Source organism: Daktulosphaira vitifoliae, unplaced genomic scaffold (assembly GCF_025091365.1).
Source record: "Daktulosphaira vitifoliae isolate Bord-2020 unplaced genomic scaffold, ASM2509136v1 Scaffold_1687, whole genome shotgun sequence".
Classification (NCBI taxonomy): domain Eukaryota; kingdom Metazoa; phylum Arthropoda; class Insecta; order Hemiptera; family Phylloxeridae; genus Daktulosphaira; species Daktulosphaira vitifoliae.
Window position 1 is genome coordinate 1 of NW_026101247.1, and position 1,794 is coordinate 1,794.

At 22.4% G+C, this 1,794-nt stretch overlaps 1 protein-coding gene across 1 annotated transcript; it reads left to right on the plus strand.

The window, feature by feature from the left end:
* The first annotated feature begins 180 nt into the window (after positions 1 to 180).
* On the plus strand, positions 181 to 1,753 carry LOC126909858 (exportin-4-like). Its single transcript, XM_050692276.1, has 3 exons — positions 181 to 337; positions 975 to 1,094; positions 1,565 to 1,753. The coding sequence occupies exons 1-3, from the start codon at positions 335 to 337 to the stop codon at positions 1,745 to 1,747; spliced, it is 306 nt and encodes a 101-aa protein (XP_050548233.1). The 5' UTR covers positions 181 to 334; the 3' UTR covers positions 1,748 to 1,753.
* The last annotated feature ends 41 nt before the right edge of the window (positions 1,754 to 1,794 follow it).

Here is a 1,794-nt window from a genome sequence, read left to right on the forward strand (position 1 = left end):
GTCCCACAATAATATAAGTTATTTAAAATAAATTTACTATATTTTAAATAATTATCCAAATTAAGATTTTTAATTGATTATTTTGAAAAAATCATTATATTAATTGTAATAAAAAGTAGCCAAATAAATATTGATAAGTACATATGAATAAGGTATATTTATTTTAATTTATAGTAAAACACTTTATTTTAAAAATTCAACACTTTAATTCAATTTACATTTATAATAACATATTACTAACAAGTAAACATTACAGATGGAGTTTCAGATTGAGACATGTATCTTTCAATAGTTTTGTTTGTGAAGTGAAACTTGAGAAAAATTTTGAGAAATAATGGTGAGGAACTACGAGCAATAATATTAACATGATAACATGTATTAAATGTTTTTTAGGCTATTTATTATTTTATATTATTTTTAATCATTGAACTTTACTGAGTTATGAAATATTCAACAGTTTTATAATATTTGAAGAATATTATTATCACAACATAGTTATTGTAACTATAGATGAATTTTATGTTGTGGAAATATATTTCAACTAATTACTTTAAATATACTTAATATTTCATATTTTCATAAGAGTTAGACATATGATGGGAGGTTTTAGATAGTTTAAAAATTATTCACACCAAAATCTTTTAAAAAATTCATAAGTACTTTATTTCTTATGAAGGAAGAAATAAGATTTAGTTTCCTCTAAATATCTTTAATCCTATGGCAATGCAGTATGTCATAATTATTGAAAATCATAAATAGTTTATAAATCTATATATCCCTATGTTAATACTAATTGCTCATATATTCTTAACTCCTGGGTCCATAGCATCTAAAATTTGTTCAAGTTCATTTCAGAAACAATACTAGCATATGGCACATGTTTTAAACTAAAGTTTCATTTATCAATTTGTGATGTGCACATGTAAGACGTGTTTTGAATAATGACTACAATATTATTATTTTTATAATTATAGCAGCAAATTTTGGGATGTTCTATAATTTTAGCTTTAATGCAAGAATACTCCACCACAGTAAAATCTACTGATGTAGGTCTCTCTTGGGAATCACATTATGCTGCTAAAAAAGAGTTTGAGGTGAAGTCATTTTATATGTACAAAATATTATTAATAAATTTACTATAATAATTGTTTTTTTTTTAAACATTTGCCTAATTTGAAGTTTTTTTTTTAATTAATCCTATTTTTACTCTTAGCTTATATTTTTAATAAAAAAAGTTGTTACAAGAACCTTACAAATCCATTAATGTATCATTTAACTTTAGGCGTTTTCTTGAGATGCGAAATTAAGAATGTAACTCCTTGACTAAACACTTAAAATGAAATCTTTTTTGTTTAAAATTATGACAATAGAAGTTTAAATTCATAAGAGTTACAATGTAACAACTTTTTTAAATGTAACTACTCTCTTGCACTCACAGTACAACATATTAACTTTATATAAATATTTTAATAAGGCAAATAAAAAAAAACTTCTGTGATGAATTTAGTAATCTCTATTTACATGTCAGTTTTAAATTTATAATTCAATCTGATATTTTTTTTAGGCAAATGACTTGAGACGTATATTTGTATTCAGTACTCAAGCATTAAATGAAATAAAAAATCTTCCACAATCTTTATCTCAAGAAACTTTGACTGTTCTAAAACATTTATTAAATATTTCTGAAAATGTTTTGGTCTGGGGATTTATTTCTGCAAATAATATCCTTTTAAATACTTTATCTTAGAAATAATAACCCTTATAATATTTTTTTTTTTATTTTTATATCAAAAG

What these genes read in the sequence shown, in the direction of transcription:
- LOC126909858 (XM_050692276.1), top strand. An exon ending in CTGCTAAAAAAGAGTTTGAG is followed by an intron (nt 1,095 to 1,564) that starts GTGAAGTCATTT and finishes TATTTTTTTTAG; the next exon opens with GCAAATGACTTGAGACGTAT.